The sequence below is a fragment of the Canis lupus genome, chromosome 6 (assembly GCF_048164855.1).
Source record: "Canis lupus baileyi chromosome 6, mCanLup2.hap1, whole genome shotgun sequence".
Classification (NCBI taxonomy): domain Eukaryota; kingdom Metazoa; phylum Chordata; class Mammalia; order Carnivora; family Canidae; genus Canis; species Canis lupus.
The window spans coordinates 152,394-169,315 of record NC_132843.1 but is presented as its reverse complement, the minus strand read 5'-3'; the positions used below and the strand labels follow the sequence as shown (position 1 = coordinate 169,315).

The 16,922-nt window shown below is 36.6% G+C and overlaps 1 protein-coding gene across 1 annotated transcript in view; it reads left to right on the top strand.

Moving 5' to 3' along the window:
* Window positions 1-16,607, top strand: part of LOC140634846 (cullin-4B-like) — a 41,709-nt gene extending 25,102 nt beyond the window's left edge. Inside the window, exons 5-9 of the mRNA XM_072828507.1 lie at window positions 5,200-5,285; window positions 5,444-5,551; window positions 6,395-6,508; window positions 15,305-15,410; window positions 16,245-16,607. Of these exons, the coding sequence (XP_072684608.1) occupies window positions 5,200-5,285; window positions 5,444-5,551; window positions 6,395-6,508; window positions 15,305-15,410; window positions 16,245-16,435 (605 nt within the window). The 3' untranslated portion in view covers window positions 16,436-16,607. The remainder of the gene's footprint in view (window positions 1-5,199; window positions 5,286-5,443; window positions 5,552-6,394; window positions 6,509-15,304; window positions 15,411-16,244) is intronic.
* The last annotated feature ends 315 nt before the right edge of the window (window positions 16,608-16,922 follow it).

The following is a 16,922-nucleotide window of genomic DNA, read 5'->3' as shown; positions in this document are numbered from 1 at the left end:
GAGCATGGAATGTGTTTCCATCTCTTTGTGTCTTCCTCAATTTCTTTCAGAAGTGCTCTATAGCTTTTAGGGTATCGATCCTTTACCACTTTGGTTAGGTTCATTCCTAGGTATCTTACGGTTTTGGGTGCAATTGTCAATTGGATTGATTCCTTAATTTCTCTTCTTTCAGTCTCATTGTTAGTGTATAGAAATGCCACTGACTTCTGGGGATTGATTTTGTATCCTGCCATACTGCCAAATTGCCGTATGAGTTCTAGCAATCTTGGGGTGGAGTCTTTTGGGTTTTCTATGTACAGTAGTATCATGTCATCTGGGAGGAGGGAGAGTTTGACTTCTTCTTTGCCAATTCGAATGCCTTTAATGTCTTTTTGTTGCCTGATTGCTGAGGCCAGGATTTCTAATATTGTGTTGGATAGCAGTGGTGAGAGTGGACATCCCTGTCTTGTTCCTGATATTAGGGGAAAGGCTCTCAGTGTTTCCCCATTGAGAATGATATTTGCTGTGCGCTTTTCATAGATGACTTTTAAGATGCTGGAGAATGTTACTTCTATCCCTATACTCTGAAGCGTTTTGTTCCCGAAATGGGTACTGTATTTTGTCAAATGCTTTCTCTGCATCTGTTGAGAGGATCATATTATTCTTGTTTTTTCTCTTGTTGATATGATCTATAGATTGATTTTTTTTATTGTTTTATGGGTGTTGAACCGGCCTTGTATCCCAGGGATTAATCCCACTTGGGCATGGTGAATAATCTTCTTAATGTTCTGTTGAGTCCTATTGGCTAGTATCTTGTTGAGAGTTTTTGCATCATGTTCATCTGGGATATTGGTCTATAGTTCTCTTTTTTTTGTGGTGTCTTTGGTTTTGGAGTTAAGGTGATCCTGGCCTCATAAAACGAGCTTGGAACTATTCCGTCCCTTTCTATCATTCTGAACGGCTCTAGTAGCATAGGTATCATTTCTTCTTTAAACGTTTGATAGAATTCCCCTGGGAATCCATCTGGCCCTGCCTGGACTTTTGTGTCTTGGGAGGTTTTTGATACTCCTTCAATTTCCTCGCTGGTTATTGGCGTGTTCAAGTTTTCTATTTCCTCTTGTTCCAGTTTTGGTCATTTAGGTTTTCCAGAAATGCATCCATTTCTTCTAGATTGCCTAATTTATTGGTGTATAGCTGCTCATACTGTGTTTTTTAAATCATTTGTGTTTCCCTGGTGTTGGTAGTGATCTCTCCTTTCTCATTCATGATTTTATTAATTGTCTTTTGTTTTATTTTTAATAAGGGTGGCTAATGGTTTATCTGTCCTATTAATTCTTTCAAAGAACCAACTCCTGGTTTCGCCTATCTGTTCTACAGTTTTTCTGGCCTCTGTTTCATTGAGTCCTGCTCAAATCTTTATTATCTCTCTTCTTCTGCTTGGTGTAGGTTTTATTTGCTATTCTTTCTCCAGTTCCTGTAGGTGGGAAGGTAGCTTGTGTATTTGGGTTTTTCCAATTTTTTGAAGGATGCTTATATTGCAACATATTTCCCTCTTAGGATTACTTTTGCTGGATTACTTTTGCTGTATCCCAAAGATTTTGAACAATTGTATCTTCATTTTCATTAGTTTCCATGAATCTTTGTAATTCTTCTCTAATTTCCTGGTTGACCCTTTCATCTTTTCGTAGGATGCTCGTTAACCTCCACATACTTGAGTTTCTTCCGGAGTTCTTCTTGTGACTGAGTTCTAGTTTCAGAGCATTGTGCTCTGCAAATATGTAGGGGACAACCCCAGTCTTTTGGTATTGGTTGAGACCTGATTTGTGACCCAGTGTGTGGTCTGTTCTGGAGAAAGTTTCATGTGCACTTGAGAAGAATGTATATTCATTTGCATTTGGATGGTAAGTTCTGTATATATCTGTGAAATCTATCTGGTCCAGCATATCTTTTAAAGCCCTTAAAGCCCTTGTTTCTTTGATGATGATGTTCTTAGAATATCTGTCATTTGCAGAAAGTGCCATGTTGATATCTCTTACTATTTAGTGTATTATTATCTAAGTATGTAGTTTTTGGTTATTACTTGATTAATGTACTTGTTAGCTCCCACAGTAGGGGCATAACTCTTCATGACTGTTAGGTCTTCCTTTGGATAGACTCTTTAAATATGAAACGGTGTCCCTCTTCATCTCTTACTACAGGCTTTGGGATAAACTTTAATTTATTTGATATAAGGATTGCTACCCCGGCTTTCTTCTGAGGATCATTTGAATGTTGCATGGTTCTCCAACCTTTCATTTTCAGGCTGGAGGTGTCCTTAGGTCTCAAATGAGTCTCTTGTAGACTGCAAATAGATGGGTCTTCTTGCTTTTTTCCATTCTGAAACCCTGCATCCTTTGATGGGATCATTTAGCCCATTCACCTTAAGAGCAACTACTGAAAGATAAGAATTTAGTTTCATCATAATACCTATTCTATTCCTGTTTTTGTGGATTATTTCTTTGGGCTTTCTCTTTCTTTTACAGGGTTCCCCTTAATATTTCTTGCAGAGCTGGTTCAGTGGTCACATAATCTTTCAGTTTTTGCCTATCTTAGAATTCTTTCTCTCTCCTTCTATTCTGAATGAGAGCCTTGCTGGATAACATATTCTTGGTTGCATGGTCTTCTCATTTAGTACCCTGTGTATATCTTGCCAGCCCTTTCCTTTCCTTCCAAGTCTCTTTGGAGTGGTATGCTGTGAATCTAATATTTATTGCCATATAACTTAGAATTCTCTTGTCTATTGCTGATTTAAGGATTTTCTCTCTATCTTTGGAATTTGCAAGTTTCACTATTAAATGTCAGGGTGTTGAAAGTTTTTTATTGATTTTGGGGGGAACCTCCCTCTCTCCTGGATCTGAATGCCTGTTTCTCTCCCAAATTAGGGAAGTTCTCAGCTATGATTTATTCAAATATGCTTTCTGGCCCTCTGTCCCTGTTGGTGCTCTCTAGAACCCCAATTATATGTATATTTTTCCTAATGAGGCTGTCATTTATTTTCCTTACACTTTCCTCATGGTCTTTCACTTGTTTTTCTCTTTTTTCCTCAGCTTCCTTCCTTGCCACCAGCTTGTGTTCTATGTCTCTCACTCTTTTTTCCACCTCATTAACCCTCGTCATTTGGACCTCCAGTTTGGATTGCATCTCATTTCATTGATTTTTAATTTTGCTGATTAGATCCAAGTTCTGCAGTCATGGAGTCTCTTGAATCCTTTATGCTTTTTTCAAGAACTACAAGTAGTTTATAATTGTGCATGTGAATTGGCTTTCTGACTTCGAATTGTAATCCAAACTCTGTAACTCTGTGGCAGATTCTCCCGTGGTGAATTATTCTTTGTAGTCATTTTTCCAGTGCAGAGTGGCTGTATGAGTGGATTGAGTCAAGAATATCAACCACGACCTACGTTCACCATAGATTATTATTTCGAGTTCAGAGACCAGAAATTGAAATCAAGTTCTTGGTCAAGAACTTGCTCTTCCCATCTCTTCTTCCAGCTGGTCATCTGGGGGAGATGCCTGCTGTGCTGATTCTCAGGTGTGTGCACCTGGAGGAGCTGCCCCACCCCCTGCCAGGTGCAGGGCTCAGTGGGAGCTGTTTACCCTGTGAGACCTCTGTTCCCTGGCAGTGCTTTCCCCCCAGGCACGAGGAAAACAACAAGGGAGGTGGCCAGAATTCCAGCTCTGGAGTCAGCTCCCTGCACTAACTGCCGCAGTCTCCCAGTCTTCCTGGGATTCTTCCTGGGATGGTGTGGGTGCAGTGATCTCACAGCCTGCAGGGGCCAGGTTTCAGGAAAGTCCTCACTGTCCTGTGCCCTCCCTGCTTTCGCCTGTCCCAGGGGAGTGCAGGATCGTGGTGCTTTGGGATCCGGGGCCCTGTGCTGCTGGGATCGTGGTCCCAGTGGCAGGGCTCCCGAAAACGCAGCAGGGCACAGACACCTCCGTCTGGAGCTGCCCTCCTAATCCACTGGCTTCTCCCAAATGCCCCGCTGGCCAAACACTCCAGCCCATTACCGAGATTTGTCCACAGTTTATGGTGCACTTTCCCAGAATGAACCATCACGGAGCCCCTTCTCTCATTGTGACTCAGAAAACTGGAGGCTTCACTGGTCCTCTTGCCATTCTGCCCAATTTCCGTGCTAAGCACTTTTCCTTCTGGGAAGAATCAGGGGTGGAATTTTAAACTTCCTCCTTCTCCAAGGCTGGGTTTTCCTGTCTTGGAGGCTTTTGTTGCCTGGCTTTAGCCTGACTCTTCACACATACCACCCCCCCCCCAACTTGATCATTTTTTCTTTTATTATTTTCCACCTTCTACCTTGCTAGAAGGGAAAACCCTTCTCTTTGTAGCATTCAGGCTATTCTCTCTTTAAATTTCACGTCGAGTTCATAGGTGTTCAGGATGATTGGAAAGTTATCTAGGTAAGTTGGTTGGGCCAGGTGAGTTGAGGACCCCTACTCCTCTGCCATCTTGCCTCTATCTCAATTTTTTTTTAATTTTTATTTATTTATGATAGTCACAGAGAGAGAGAGAGAGAGAGAGAGAGAGAGGCAGAGACACAGGCAGAGGGAGAAGCAGGCTCCATGCACCGGGAGCCCGATGTGGGACTCGATCCCGGGTCTCCAGGATCGCGCCCTGGGCCAAAGGCAGGCGCTAAACTGCTGCGCCACCCAGGGATCCCCTATCTCAAATTTTTTATTCCTGAAAATGACTACTGTTCCCAGTCTTTTGGCATGTCTTTTTTTTTTTTTTTTTTTGCCCCAAACCATTACTTCTGTTTAGGCTGGAAGAGCTTATTTATTTATCTTTGAATGTTCTGGGGAACTTTCTGATAGAGTCCTGGGTTAGTTACTCTGGGAGACTTGAATTGAGTCCAGACAAATACAGTTTCTTGGGAACCAGATATTCAATTGGAACCATAAACAGTGATGCACAAGATTTCTTTTTGACAGGAAATTGGATAGAATATAGTAAGGTAAAATACTGCATACTTAAATTTATGTTGCCTTTATACTGGTTAATCAGTTGGTTTATGAGAACCTTCGAATATCTCTCAGAATTTTGGTAAGGTATAATTCTGATACTTCTGTAAGGTTTCTCAGTGTATATTTCAGGGAGCTGGGCTCTCAGAGTTCCCGATCTATAGTATTCCTCAATGTCACCTATAATTGTTTTAAAATATTTTACAGAATGTGGAACTGCTTTCACTAATAAACTTCAAGGAATGTTTAAAGACATGGAGCTTTCCAAAGATACCATGATTCAGTTAAAACAGGTATTTAATTAATTTCATTTTGAATGCAGGGTATATCTTTAGTGAGTAATTTATCATTAATTTATCAAGTTGTTTTTAGTAATGAATTTCTATTACAGAGTTATAACCATGTAGGGGTTTTTAAATTCTTATTTGATTGCATTCTTTTATTCTTACAGTATATGCAGAACCAAAATATACCAGGAAACATTGAATTGACTGTGAATATTCTGACGACAAGTTTTTGGCCAACCTATATCCCTAAGGAGATCCATTTACCCCCAGAGGTAAGAAATTCGTTGTTTATGACTATAAATATATCCCGTAGCAGATAAGTTTTAATGTAACCTTTTAAGTTTCTGTGCCATTTTTTATGTTAATATAAGTATCACTTTAATGTTGCCCATTTTGAAAGGTATTTTTTCAGGTTTTAGGATGGAGATTTAATCTGGCAACCAGATTAAACAGTTCAGTATTCAAGAAATTTAATAGTTTAGTTTGTTGTTATTATGTAGTCAGATGAGATTCTAAATCTATCATCCTGGCTTCCTTCTGCTTTCAGGCTGTGCTTTTTACTGGTATTGGCTTCTATTTTCTTTACAGTGTTTTAATATAACTATTTATTCATGTATCATGTAAATATATGATGGAAAAAGGATTCAGCACATCATTGTTCTACTCATTCCATTTAGTAATCATGGAAATTCGTGTCCATGTACCACCAATTTTCAGCATGCAGCTTTGGTTTTAGCTTTCTCTTCTCTGCTAAATCAATTACCCATCATCTTTTTAATGGTCCCCTTTTATTAATGTTGGCAACTCAGTTGCTATTATCTTTACTTTCTTTCTACATGGATTTATTTTTCATAATTATATTACCATGTTTGTCATTTTCCGTAAGAGCATATGTAAGCTATTGAACACATACATATAAACTAGAAGAAAATAACAATGGTTTGTTTTCTACTTTCAGAGCTCTCATTTTTCTCACTCAGTCCTTTCCCTAAAAGTCTCTTACATAGTCCTGTGTGAGGTGGTGATATACAATTTTAAATATAATACTCTAGGGCTGCCACTGGTACGATAGCTAGCATAAGTTTCAATACTGATGCTTTACTTCTTTCCTCCAGATGGAAAGACTTCAGGAAAATTTCAAAAATTTCTACTTAAGCAAACACAGTGGCCGGAAACTTCAGTGGCAGTCAACTCTTGGACACTGTGTTCTTAAAGCTGAATTTAAAAAGGTAAGCAAGTGATTTTTAAGGATAGCATTTTACTTTTAAATAATAGTTTTATCTTCATAAAGAATATTTTAATACATATTTTTCTTATGAAGGAAGTTCATTTATTTAATGATGAAGTGTTTGAACTTTGAATATGCTGATGCATGTATCATTTTTGTAGAAATCAGTTATTTTTTTATAATAAGTTTATTTTTTATTGGTGTTCAATTTGCCAACATGCAGAATAACACCCAGTGATCATCCCGTCAAGTGCCCCCTTCAGTGCCCGTCACCCATTCACCCCCACCCCCCGCCCTCCTCCCTTTCCACCACCCCTAGTTCGTTTCCCAGAGTTAGGAGTCTCTATGTTCTGTCTCCCTTCCTGATATTTCCCATGCACTTCTTCTCCCTTCCCTTATATTCCCTTTCATTATTATTTATATTCCCCAAATGAATGAGAACATATAATGTTTGTCCTTCTCCGATTGACTTACTTCACTCAGCATAGTACCCTCCAGTTCCATCCACGTTGAAGCAAATGGTGGGTATTTGTCCTTTCTAATGGCTGAGTAATATTCTATGGTATACATAAACCACATCTTCTTTATCCATTCATCTTTTGATGGACACCGAGGCTCCTTCCACAGTTTGGCTATTGTGGACATTGCTGCTAGAAACATCGGGGTGCAGGTGTCCTGGCGTTTCATTGCATCTGTATCTTTGGGGTAAAGATTGCTGGGTCATAGGGCAGGTCAATTTTTAACTCTTTGAGGAACCTCCACACAGTTTTCCAGAGTGGCTGCACCATTTCACACTCCCACCAACAGTGCAGGAGGGCTCCCCTTTCTCCACATCCTCTCCAACATTGGCTGTTTCTTGCCTTGTTAATTTTCCCCATCCTCACTGGTGTGAGGTCAAATCTCATTGTGGTTTTGATTTGTATTTCCCTGATGGCAAGTGATGCCAAATCAGTTTTTAAAACATTACTTATTTAAACATTACTTTTAAAACATTAATTTTAATTTCCTTTTTGTCCACTCTTGGATTTCTGTGATATTAAACCACACTCTTTGCTCTCTGATCGTTCAAAATCACTATCAGTAATTATTAGAGCCCTGGCCATTTACCACTCTGACCTCACAAGCCTGATGGAAGCTTGCACTTAATCAGCACAGTGTGAAATTTATTCTGACATAGTTGGGTGTGGAGTGTTTTATTGAAACTATTAGGATTAAAGGAAAAAAATAAGACCAGCACCAAAGCTCCTTGGATTGTGTAGCACATTAACTTTTTGATGCAATGAAAAAAATGAAGGAAAGAAGAAAAATGTTGACTGAGCTCTCAGAGATCAGTTCTTGATGCCTGGGACTTAGGAATTGATTTGGGACAAAATAGGCAATTAATTGCCTTGTGTGTTTAATGCCATTCATTGCCTGAACTTCTGAGATAATGACACAGCAATTAGCTGGCTCTCTTTTCTTATCAGTACTTTTAACTCTTGCCCCGGTGGTAGGTTGAAGATTGGGTCCCCAAGATAATATCTTATTATTCTCTGGAACTGTAACATTTCTTTATATGAAAAGAAGAAAAAGGTCTTTGCAGATGTGATGAAAGACCTTGAGGTAAAGTCTTAATCCGTAATCCAGAAAGTCCTCCTGGATTATCTGAATGGGCCCTAAATGCCATACCAAAGGTTACATACAAACTCACACACCATTCTCCCTCACCCCCTTCCCAAGACACACACACATGCATGTGCACGCGCGCGCGCGCGCACACACACACACACACAAACGGAGAGAAAGAGACAGAGAGAGAGGAATGGTATTGTGAAAATGGCTGGAGGATACTGTAAACTCCCTGAAGAGAGTATAACCCTGCCACACATTGATTCTTACCCAGTGATACTCATGTGAATTCCGGACCTTCAGAACTGTGATAGAATATATACTTGTTTCACTTTGCGCCACTGTTTGTGGTAAGTCTTATAGCAGCCACAAGAAGTTTATATATCCTCCAGAGCACTTCACTGTGTGACACTTTTTTCTTTTCATAGAAGCCCCAGGCATTGACAATCCATAGATAAATATCTCCAACATGTTTCTCTCTACCTTCAAAGAAGACTGAATCTATTCCTTAAGTGTATAAATTGAGTATGGTGGCTCAGTGATCAAAGTATTAAGAGATGATGAGAGATTTTGTCTTTAATTCTGTCTCTGCCAGTTTGGGAAAGGCCATGCTGAAAAGCAATAACTCACATTTGATTTGAACCTAGGAAAATGTAAACCATGTTTACATTTCAGGAGTGATAATAGTTAGACCCTTAAGGGTCTCAGGGTAATATAAGATACACTTGATTTCCCAAGGTAAAGTTGGACCTAGATGATGTAAATTCTCAGGTTACATCTGAATATTTAATATTATTGAAAGAACTTACACAAGAGGATGAATAATTACAACTAATTTTTATATGATATGTATGAATGCATTATTATGCTTGCTCTTACATACATATGGGAAACTCAATGTATACCTGATAACAAGTAAAATAGTACAGAAATGTCATTAAAAATGACAAACTTAATCATACTTCTTTCACTTCAGGAAGCCTGAAAAGATAAAGAATTTGCCTCCAACCATTTTGTCTTCTATCATGCTGCAAACATACAATACAATTCGTTTTACTGATTTTTACTAATTTCACTAATATTAGAGATTTCTAATGTGCAATTTTCACTTCATTTTACTCTTCTGGATTCATCATGAGCATCTATATTAATTAATAAATGAAAAGTCAAATTTTAATTGCTTTCTATGGTGAATCTTCTTAACAGTTCAAAGTCCTTCACTTAGGAAAGAAAACACCGCTAATTATTAGTGACACTAACATTTGTAATACAATTGGAAAAGGGAATCAAGAAAGACTGTGATATTTTCCTGAATTATTCTATATGCTGATAATACCAGATTGAGTTAGATAGGACCAGTCTTCTTGCTGGTTGGACTCTCATTATTTGAGAAATTATAATATTTTCATAACTCCTTTTTTCATTAAAATGATTTGAAATTAAACTATACATGCATTCTCTTCAATCCAGCAGTGTAAGATTTAATGAAAAATTGAACAGAAGTCACAAAGTCTCCCTTGATCAGCACCTCCCACCAAACTGATACATTTATCATGCTTGACAATGTTCCATTGGCACATAATTATCTTCCAAAGTCTTTATATTGTATTAGTGTTCAAGGTTGATATGTTGCAGCTTACGGGTTTGGAAAGTGTATTAGGACACATATTAGCACACTGAATAATTTCAGGCTGTAAAAATCCTGCATCCCACCTGAATGTGACACGTATTTTCTTTAAAGATTTTATTTATTTATTCATGAGAGACACAGAGAGCGAGGCAGAGACACAGGCAGAGGGAGAAGCAGGCTCCATGCAGGGAGCCTGATGTGGGACTCAATCCCAGAACTCCAAGATCATGCCCTGGGCCGAAGGCAGGCGCTCAACCACTGAGCCACCCAGGGATTTCGTGACATCTATTTTAAATTAAAAATTCTGCAAGTACATATTTTCAGAAGTGTTACTTGTTTCCCAGTAAAAATTTTAAGACCTTTCTTTGTTGTTTTTTTTTTTTTTTTTTTTGGTTTTGTTATTCAGCAAATTATACACAATGGATTCTTTATTAGGGAAATACCTTCCATTATTGTGGAGCATTTTTCATCATATCGTAATGATGTTAAAAAAAAAAAACAGCTCTGCTTAATTACTTTGTAAATTCACATCATAACCAAATTTGAGAACTATATTACAGATAATTTAATTATTTTCAGGTGTATTCATGCACAGACACGTACTTTTTCAAAATTTCATCCCAGAATGAACAAAGGTTGGGATAAAAGGGAACTAGTGCAGTATTTGCTGGAATTAATAATTAGTATCTCACTCCCTAGAAGCTATTTACCTGCATTCAGGATAATATGAATAACTATAGGTATTAAAAAGTTATGACTATATTCTGCCTTTTTTTAATACATTGAAAGGAAATAACACCTGTTGAAAACTAGATGATGCATATGTACCTGGGGAAAACCAATAAAAGCACAGAAAAAAACCATACAAAAACAGAAATGTAATATTTAGCTGTGAATGCAAATTATGAAGTCATAATCAGTTATAATCTTGATAATGTAATCACCATATATGTTACTTTCCAGCCATAAATATGTTTATTCATTTTCAGTACATAGTTATTTAGCTGTATAACTTTTCATTTCGAATTAAATCATTTTTATTGAGAGTGGTCTCCAAATTGTGTAAGATTCCGATGCCACAAAAGCTGGATCTACTCCTGTTAATGGACCAAAGTCTAAACTTCATAGGAAGACATTTAGAGGACAGGCTTTAAGTGGAGAATGGGGAAGAACAGGGAAGACTGAGGTAATTGATAAGTAGATGGCTTGAAGTTGGAGGAATGGAGCTGAGTTTGAAACAGGAAAAAAAATAAAATTGGTGGGAAAAATGGAGAAAATAAAAATATGTAAGCCTGCAGCTGAAACCATTTAGTTAAGATTAAATTCTAACCTCTGCTGTTCAGCTAAATGTTGGCTGTATGCTTCTCATTTGTGGCCTTCATTATGTTGAGGTATGTTATTTTGTAACCACTTGTTTGAGAGTTTTTGTCATGAATTCACGTGAATTATTTTCAAGTGCTTTTTCTGCAACTATTGAGATGATCATGTGATTTGTATCTTTCATTCTGTTAGTGTAATATGTCACATAGCTTTGCATATGTTGACTCACCTTTGTATCATGGGGATGAATCCCATTGGGTCATGGTAGAAGATCTTTTTAAGGTTCTGTTAAATTCACTTACCCAGTATTTGAGAATTTTTGCACATGTATTCAAGGTATCTTGCTGTTTTCTTATAGTGTCTTTATCTGCCTTATTATGAGTGTAATAATGTTCGCCTACTGAAATGAACCTGGTACTGTTTCCTCATCTTATTTATTTATTTTTATTTTTATTTTTTTAAGATTTTATTAATTTATTCAGAGAGACACAGAGAGAGAATGAGAGGCAGAGACACAGGCAGAGGGAGAAGCAGGCTTCAATGCAGAGAGCCCGACGTGGGACTTGATCCAGGGTCTCCAGGATCACGCCCTGGGCTGCAGGCAGTGCTAAACCGCTGCGCCACCAGGGCTGCCCTCATCTTAGTTATTTATAAGAGTTTGAGAAGAGTTGGTATTATTTTTTAAGTAGTTTACCCCTTATGAAGTTAGGGTCTGTATTTTTCTTTGTAGAAGGATTTTGATTTACCTGTTCGATCTCTTTACTACTAATTGCTGTGTTCAAGTTTTTTATTTTTTTATGTTTCTGTGATGGTAAGTTATGTATTTTTAGAAATTCAGTTATTTTTTCTAGGTCATCTAATGTTTTGGTGTATTATTGTATATAGTAGTCTTCCGAATCTTTGAATTTCTGTGGTTTCTGTGGTAGTGTCTTGTCTTTATAATTTTTTGTCATTTCTCTTGATGAGTCTGTGTAAAGTTTTGCAAATTTCTTCTTTTCAAAGAGCCAACTTTTAGTGTTGTTAATGTTTTTTTTTTTTTCTGTTCTCTTTCATGTATTTCTGCTCTGATACCAGGTCTCTCCTCCTACTAATTTGGACTTAGTTTGTTTTTGCTTTTCTAGTTCCTACTTGATATAAATTAGGTGAATTTGAGGTAATACAATAAATGTAGATATTTATTGCTGTAAAAATAATCCCTTTAACCACTGCTTTTGCTACAACTCATCAGTTTCATTTCCCTTATCATTTGTCTCAAGTAAGTATATTTATAAGATCTTTGAACCATTATTGTGTCGTGTAGCTTCCATATATTTGCAAGTTTTCCTTTTGTTACTGATTTCTGATTTCTTACTATTGTGGTCAGAAAATAGACCTGATAGAATTTCTATCTTCCTGCTTTTTAAAATTATTTAAATGGCATATATTATCTGTCCCCAAAAAAGGCTCTATTTGTCCTTGAGTCTACAGTATTTTTCAGCATTCCCTACTAATTGATTTTGCATCTGGATGAACGGTCTGTTCGTGAGAATAGTGTATGGAAAGTCCTTAACTGTTAACTTGTCACTTTTTAATTTATTTCTCCTTTTAGTTCTATTACTATTGCTTTATATATTAAGTGCCCCAATGTTGACAGCATATATATTTATGTATTTAAAGTTTCTGTCAAATACATATGTTGACAGCATATGTATTTAAAATTTCTGTGTTCTTTTTGGATTGCCCTTTCATTATATAATCACCTTTCTTTGTCCATTCTTGGCCTTATCTGTATTTTGTCTAATTTCTGTTAATTATTAATTAATTGGCTATTAATATAAACTAGGCAAAATCTTTTCACCTCTTCCTGTACATTCTGTGAAAGCTAAAATGCAGTTTTTGATATGCACCATATCATTGGATCTTATTTTTTCTTTTTTTTTTTTTTATTACTGTATAGGTTGCTCTCTCCTGGCTTGCAAAGTTTTGGTGAGAATTCTGCTCATATTCTTGTAGTCTCACTTTTGTATATGATGAGCGAATTTTCTTTTGTTGCTTTCAAAACTCTTTTGGTTTACACATTTGATAATTTCATTGTAATGAGTTTACTCCTTAAAAGTTTAACCTATTTGGAGTCTCTTGGGGCTCATGAGTCTGGACATACATTTCTTTTGTCTAGTTTAGGAAGTTTTCAGTCCTTATTACTTTAAATATATCTTCTGTCACATTGTCTTTCTCCTCTTTTTCTAGGATTCTCATAACCCCAGAAGTTCACTGAATTTTATTCTGCATAATGAGATAGCTATTGAATAAGCTCTAAACTGAATTCACTCACTCTGTTCTTCCACTGTAGAATTTTTGTCTTTAGTCATTTCTGTATCTTTGTTGCAATTATTTTCATGCATTGTTTTCTTAAATTCCCCTTAGTTGTCTTTCATTATTTGTAGTTCACTAAATTTTGTTAAGAGGATTGTTCTGAATTATTTGTCAGAATTCATATTCATTTTTTGACATCAGTTTTGGTGCTTTGTTGGTATACTTTGACCGTGTACTGTTCACGTGAATCTTTGATTCCTTGAGTTATCTGTATATTTGAGTACGCAGTTCTTTCTAAAGCCTTTACAGGTTTGTTTTGGCAGAAAAACACCTTCACTAAGGCAGCTCAGTTAGGGATATTAAATAGGCCAGATGTTAGCACTCATGAGCAGATGGGAATTAGTTTTGAGATATTAGTTGGGCACTTATGCTCTCAGACCGATGGGAATATATATTAGCATAGTATAATGTAAAACATGAGATCGTATGGCGTTTGATTTTCTGTTACTTATTTCACTTAGCCTCATGCCTTCCGTCCATCATCGTCAGAAAGGGTAGAATTTTATTTTCTTATTGATAAATACACATTGTATCTATGTATAATTAATGTATATAAAAACTGTATACCTACATAAACCTATCTAATCTGTGTATCTATTTAATCTAATCTGTCTCATTTTCTTACACATTTTTCTATTCATATATACTTAAGTTGTTTCCATGTCATGGCTATTGTAAATAGTGCTGCAAAGAACATGAGGGTGCACAGATTTCTTTTACATAGTGATTTCCTTTCTTTCAAATAGAAACCCAGAAGTGGAATTGTTGGATTATAGAATATATTGTTCTAGGGACTCCGAGATGGCTCAGTGGTTGAGCTTCTGCCTTCAGCTAAGGGTGTGATCCTGGAATCCTGGGATCGGGTCCCACATTGGGTTCCCTGCATGGAGCCTGCATCTCTCTCTACCTGTGTTTCTACCTCTTTCTCTGTCTCTCATGAATAAATAAATAAAATCTTTAAAAAAAATATATATATATATATAATGATGATTCTATTGTTATTTTTATGATGAACTTCCATTTTGGTTTGTTTACAGTTTCCCTAGTGATTATTGTTTTTGAACATGTTTTCATGTAGTTTTCAGCCATTTGCGTATCTTTTTTGGAAAAACTGATTATTGACACCCTTTGCCTGTTTTTAATGAGCTTTTATTTTGGCTTTTCTTAAATTGAGTAGTATAAATATTTTATGTATTTGGATATTACCCTTTGTCAGATAAATGGTTTGCAAATAAGTCCTTCCATTCTGTAGGATGCCGTTCATTTTGTTGAATTGAACAATGAATAAATTTATTTCCTTTCCTTTGCAGAAAATTGCTGTTATTACGACAGTCCCATTTGCTTACTTGCTGTTGTTTTGTTTTTGTTGTTGTTGCTGCTGCTACTGTTGGTATCATATCCAAAAAGTTGTCAAGACCAGTGTCAAAGGGGTTTTTCTTCCCCCCATGCTCAAAGGTTTAACATTAAGTATTTAATTGATTTCAGTTAAATGTTTAGAAGGAGTACAACGTAATTTTCATAATTACTATCAGTGAATGGTAACTGAAAGAAGCAATTGGGAAATTATTTAGCCAGAGTTATATTAATGTGAATAAGTGACGAATAGATAATTAACGCATATTTTCCTGTCATTTTTTAAAATATATCTAGTGTGTTCTGAGGTTTGAGATGGAAAGTGTGTTTTATTTATTTGTGGAAACAGTAAATTCTATTATTTTCTAGTTAATATTCACCTACTTTTAGCTCTACTTTGCTTCCACAGGACTTATTTTTCAATTTAATACTTTAATACAACAAATGTAGACCATCTTATGTAACTAAAGTCCTACCTGAGTCATCAATAACATGTTATTGTTCTATAAATTAATACAATATTGCTTCTAATAGGGCAAAAAAGAACTTCAGGTGACTCTTTTCCAAACATTGGTGCTGTTGATGTTTAATGAAGGAGATCATTTCAGCTTAGAAGAAATTAAGATGGCTACTGGATTAGGTAAGTTTTTTTGTTTTTTTTTTTTAATTTTAAAACCTTATTTAAAAAAAATTTTTTGTATATATTTTTTATTGGAGTTCGATTTCCCAACATATAACACCCAGTGCTCATCCTGTCAAGTGCCCCCCTCAGTGCCCATCACCCAGTCACCCTAACCCCCCGCCCACCTCCCTTTCCACCACCCTTGTTCATTTCCCAGAGAGGTGTTGCTCATGTTCTGTCACTGTCACTGATATTTTCCACTCTCCTTTCCCTTTAATTCCCTTTCACTATTATTTATATTCCCCAGATGAATGAGACCATATGATGTTTGTTCTTCTCCGATTGACTTATTCACTTAGCGTAATACCCTCTGGTTCTAACCATGTTGAAGCAAATGGTGGGTATCTATTTCTAATGGCTAGGTAATATTCCATTGTATACATATACATATACCACATTTTCTTTATCCATTCATCTTTCGATGGACACTGAGGCTCCTTCCACAGTTTGGCTACCACCACACCAGTGAGAATGGTGAAAATTAACAAGACAGGAAAGAAATGTTGGAGAGGATGTGGAGAAAGGGGAACCCTCTTGCACTGTTGGTGTGAGTGTCAACTGGTTTAGACACTCTGGAAAACTGTGTGGAGGTTCCTCAAAGAGTTAAAAATAGAACTACCCTATGACCCAGCAATTACACTGCTGGGGATTTACCCCAAAGATGCAGTGAAACGGCAGGACAGCTGCACCCCAATGTTTGTAACAGCAATGTCCATATGGACTAAGTAACTTTTGATTATATTCATTAAGTGTGTGATATAAAAAATTCTAAACATTTTTTTTCTCATTCAGAGGATAGAGAACTAAGAAGAACTCTTCAGTCATTAGCTTGTGGCAGAGCTAGAGTTCTCATCAAAAACCCCAAGGGCAAGGACGTGGAAGATGGTGACAGATTTTTTTGTAATGAGGAATTCAAACACAAACTCTTCAAGATAAAGATCAATCAAATCCAAGAGAAAGAAACAGTATTTTTTTCCTCTTAATCTTAATGTCTCTTTTAAATTTTCTGAGACCTTTCATAAGTCTTTTGCTTTTGGATCAGCAGTAACTCTAACGGCACATTTTTTTTATTGTGGTAAAAACATGTAAAATTTGCCATCATTACCGTTTTGAAGTGTAAATAGAATGCAGTGTTAATACATCTACACTATGGTGCATTGTGTCCAGAACTTCTTCATTTTAAATAACAAAAAAAACCCTGTCTTCTTTAACAATACTCCTCTTTTCTTCTTAACCCCAGCCTTGGTAAACAATAGCTTTACTTACTTTTTTATTTTCTATGAATGTGACTAATTTTGGTAACTTGTATGAGTAGGGGACCACACAGACTGTGTCTTTCTGTGACTGGCCTAATTCGCTTAGCATAATGTCCTAAAATTTCATACATGGAATATGTGATAGCATGTAACAAGATTTATTCCTATTTACATCAAATAAATGTTCCAGGGATCCCTGGGTGGCGCAGCGGGT